Raw genomic sequence first — 4,901 nt, forward strand, 5'->3', positions numbered from 1 at the left:
CGAGAAAAGAGAAGAAGCAATAATACACTTTTCACTAAATAATTCAGCAAGTGAAACAATTTGTATGATTTTGCCCAACTTGTTTAAATGGAAAACGACGCCTTTAAAATTCAGTCAGTGGCGACTTTTAGCAACGACAAGGGGAAACATTTCCACGTTATTCAGTTTCCACGTTATTCAGTTTCCACGCTATTCAGTTTCCACGCTATTCAGTTACCACGCTATTCAGTTTCCACGTTATTCAGTTTCCACGTTATTCAGTTTCCACGTTATTCAGTTTCCACGCTATTCAGTTTAAACGCTATTCAGTTTCCACGTTATTCAGTTTCCACGTTATTCAGTTTCCACGTTATTCAGTTTCCACGCTATTCAGTTTCCACGTTATTCAAGTCGCTGTCATTTTCCACGTAAATCAGGATGCACGTTATTCAGTTTCCACGTTATTCAGCGTCTCCTCTTCGGCGTATTTAATTATTGGAGCTTGATAGTTTGACAATACCGCACATATAGAACAAATTTCATTGATGACCGGGGCGAGACTAATCGGTATAGGTCGATCAAAAATATGGTAACACCTAATTCTTTGGATTCTTTTCTCCACGTGAATACGTAGAGCGGCAATCTTTTGAGTTTCTTTCACCTCTTTCTCGGTAAACTGATCTTGTTTCCCAAGAAATGGTGGGATATTGAGTCGTAGCCCTTTTTTAGCTAACAGTTCTTCTATGAGGAATCCTTTGTCACACATAATGGAATCGTTTGGGGAGAAACTTAAATTTAAAAAACCACTACGTTGTGTTAGTTCCTTGTCTGATATTGAACCAGTGTATAGACTAGAAAGAAAAGACACATTTCCACTTGGTGTGATACCGATAAGGCCTTTAAAAGTAGTTGCAGACTTATAATTTGAATACGTTCCTGATTGTAATACTAGAGAACTTGAAGTGTGGCATTTCAATTCAGTGGCGTCCAAAATCGCCCTGGTGGTGGGATACAAGTCTTTGAATTCTTTTGGCATAGTGTTATCGATTGCTTCTCGTGTGGGCCAAATGCTCATTTGTCCTAATCGCAAATACATAAAACTAAACCATGAAAGGGTAATTCTGCTAACTGTACTATTTGATATACCAAATCTGTCAGCTAGATCTTCGACAAAAAGCCCTAGTCTCATTCTCATCATTACCATGAAAAATTGGTCGATGGGATTTAATTTTCTTGGCCGTCCAAATCCTGTCGTTTCAACATTTTTGTTGGGGTACCACAGTTTAAGGTTTTCTCCATCTTCACCTGGCTCAAGGTAATTAAAAATCGCAATAAATTTTTTGTAGTTTGAAAATCCGGTGTAGAAGGATACTTTTTCATCATTTTCTTTAATAGATTCGATATTTGTCACTTGTTTTTGTAAAGTTTCTGACAGCTCTTTATTTGCTACAGATATTTTAATATTAAGCGTTTGAAGTACTTCAATTTCAATCTTCTGCTTTGGTATTTCAATTTTTAACTCGGTCGTAATTTTACGTTCATTGGCTAGATTATCTTCTAAGAACTTAAAGGGCAACGCAAGTGACCATGCAAGGGGTAAATTTTCTTATAGATAAAAAGAACGACTGCGCATGCGCTATCTGCCATAGCCTTTCCCTCTGTAAAAAAGGCAGAACCATATTTGCCGAATTTATTTTGTATAAATGCGCCTCTCTTTAGTCGCGAAAATGGCCGAGGAAAGTGAAGTCTCCGTGCTTACCGACAAATCGGATCCTAAACTTCTACAAAATAAATGTAATAAAAAAAGATAAATATTCTGTCGGAGTATAATGATAGGGAAATTGTTAAGGGAGACGGGGTATAGGAGTGTGTGTGGTGTTGAATTTTCTTAATCCAATGTGAGGCTAGCGGCAGAGATTTACCGCGTCCAAGGCCTAATGTTTCACCTTCCATTATTAAAAATATTCAATTCACAAATAATTTTATTCCAAAACATTGTTAAATCGAAAATATCAAAGTCCAACTCTCGGAAACTAACCCAGTTCTTTTCTCCATAATATATAAATTAAGCTAGGCCTAAATTCCTGGGTTCGTTGATTGCGAGCTAACTCAGCGAAGAAAATCGAAAAATTCGCGAATGAGAGCGAAATTGCGCCACGTGGCTACACCAAGGAGAATAAGGCTTTCGCGCTGTATAAAATCATCCTTGGAAAACCTACTTACGGCTTGTTGGAGAAAACATAGTTCCCCCCTGCATGACCACTTGCGTTGCCCTTTAATTTGTTCTCTCAGCTTTTCCTGTACATTACTGTGAAGCAGTAGCGGCGCTAAGGGTGGGCTGAGGTGGGCTTTAGCCCCCCTGCATTTCTGAGAGGGGCCACATATTTATATTAAAAGGGCCACATATTTATATTTAAGAGGCCACATATTTGAAATGTCTTTTTGTTTTTATTGCCAAGTAAAGTTTTTCGGGGGGGGGGGGGAAATCTTTAAAAATCAATTCGTTTACTCAAAAAGATAGTAGACCATAAACAAATAGATTCGGGAGGCGAAGGGAGCGGAAATGGAGAGAAAGTTTAATGAACAATTGAAAGAAAAGAAAGGGGCTTGAGGGAATTTCGGGAAATACCCCAGCGGGCATGCACGTCAATGCTCGGAATCCGACGCTCGGATACAAGCTCAGAAGGGGATCCAGTAAACGCGACGATAGCCACAACAATAAAACGACCTTGCTCTTCTCGCTTCCTGGAAAATTCTGCGGTTTTTCGATTTCACCACTTTTTCGAAATATGGTCAATGCCAGGCTCGACCGCTAAGCTGCTTTTTTTTTAAACATTTCTTTCCATTTCGTCTTGAGCTCCAGAACGAGTCAGGTCTATTTTGAAAGTCTTCCTCGAATTTTAAGTCTTTAGTCTTTCTGTTCTATTATTTTAGCAAGAGCGGACTTCTACCTCCTCGAGGTTTAAAGAAGCCCTAATGCGCTTGTTTAAAATATAAACACTTAGCTAAATGACTAGTTGATAGTTTAATTTTATTTCAAATTATTTCAACAGCCTTTTAAAGGCTAATTAACTATTAATAATTAATTTTTCCAAACAGCCTTTTTCAAGGCTAGCTAACTATTAGTAGATATATATTTTGAAAGTCTTTCTCGAATTATAAGTAGTTTAGTCTTTTCTGTTCTAATATTTTAGCAAGAGCGGACTTCTACCTCCTCGAGGTTTAAAGAAGCCCTAATGCGCTTGTTTAAAATATAAACACTTAGCTAAATGACTAGTTGATAGTTTAATTTTATTTCAAATTATTTCAACAGCCTTTTAAAGGCTAATTAACTATTAATAATTAATTTTTCCAAACAGCCTTTTTCAAGGCTAGCTAACTATTAGTAGATATATATTTTGAAAGTCTTTCTCGAATTATAAGTAGTTTAGTCTTTTCTGTTCTAATATTTTAGCAAGAGCGGACTTCTACCTCCTCGAGGTTTAAAGTAGCCCTAATGCGCTTGTTTAAAATATAAAAACTTTGCTAAATGACTAGTTGATAGTTTGATTTTATTTCAAATTATTTCAACAGCCTTTTAAAGGCTAATTAACTATTAATAGGTAATTTTTCCAAAAAGCATTTTTCAGGGCTAGCTAACTATTAGTAGATATATATTTTCCAAACCGCCTTTGTCAAGGCAAATTACTATTATTAGTTATTTTTCTAATATCTTAGAAACTTAGTCTTATTATTTACTAAGATAAATATTCCTCGAGAATAAGAAGGATTTTAGAGATACATTTTAGATAATTATATCCGGTAAATTTAACTATTTAAGTATTGACAAATTAAAACAAATTGTAGAAATGAGTGGGAGAAAATTTCCGTCCGGAAGCCGAAGTCGCAAAAAGCGAAAAGCCAGTCAAGAATTTTTAAATTCTCAAAAAGGGGCTCTAAATAAGTACTTCAAAACATCAATTCCAGTCTTAGAACAAACTCAATTAAATGCAATTGCGAACAAACTTGACTTACCAACCACTACTGAATCTTTAAAAAATCAACTTTCCCACAACGAAAACAAATCGCTAGAATCCGAACCAAAACAAAATAGTACTGACAATAAAATAAGCTTATTGAAGGACGCTATAGGGGTTCATGTTGAAAGTAATCTTTCAACTAATAAATCGAACGATGTTATAAATAAACATTCTATGTTGCAAACGAGTCCAAATGTTTTCGATAAAGTTGTAGAAGGCATTGAAGAATCGGTTATTGATAAAATCTTAATAGGAGCTCCTAGTGAAAGTGAATCAAACAATTCAAATGACATTGCACTTTCATTTGTCGCTTCCAGGAATTCCCGAGAACTCCATGAGAATAGCAGTATCGTGCACCATTTAACTCCTGCTCTATCTGATTTAAATGCAACTCAAATTATTCCTGACATTAGTATCGACATGGATTCTCCACTCGCACAACCAAGGCTCTAATCATTTCCCCAAACGATTATTAGGGGTGAAAAACGAAGTTTCAATAGTATTTATTATGTAAAATATCCCTTTTTGGAATATTCTGTAGAAAATGACATGGTATACTGTTTTTGCTGCCGTCATTTTCCAAGCAGTGGTAAAAAAACATATTTCACAACTGGTTTTAAAAATTGGAAAAATATGAATGAGAAATTTCACGAACATTTTACTTCCGAGAAATCGACCCACCAATTAGCGGAAACGAAGTACATACATTTTTTACAGTCTAAGAAACGAGGAGCTATAACTTCACAGATAAATAAGCAACACCGTTTATATACTATTCGAAACAGAGAAGTTTTATCCGCCCATGTGCAAATTGTTTTAACATGCGCTCAACAGGATATCGCGTTAAGAGGGCATCGAGAGAACGACGATCAGCAAAATCGTGGAAATTTCATTGAAATCCTA

At 35.9% G+C, this 4,901-nt stretch overlaps 1 protein-coding gene across 1 annotated transcript; it reads right to left on the reverse strand.

Moving 5' to 3' along the window:
* Positions 1–424: 424 nt before the first annotated feature.
* Positions 425–1,075, reverse strand: LOC149959154 (uncharacterized). Its single transcript, XM_090167350.1, has one exon. The coding sequence runs from the start codon at positions 1,073–1,075 to the stop codon at positions 425–427; it is 651 nt and encodes a 216-aa protein (XP_090023476.1).
* Positions 1,076–4,901: the final 3,826 nt, after the last annotated feature.

This window comes from Leiobunum rupestre, chromosome 2 (assembly GCF_980474605.1).
Source record: "Leiobunum rupestre chromosome 2, qqLeiRupe1.1.hap1, whole genome shotgun sequence".
In the NCBI taxonomy this organism is placed as follows: Eukaryota; Metazoa; Arthropoda; class Arachnida; order Opiliones; family Sclerosomatidae; genus Leiobunum; species Leiobunum rupestre.

Excerpts from the sequence above, each read along its gene's own strand:
- LOC149959154 (XM_090167350.1), bottom strand. The coding sequence starts at position 1,075 with ATGTATTTGCGATTAGGACAAATGAGCATTTGGCCCACACGAGAAGCA.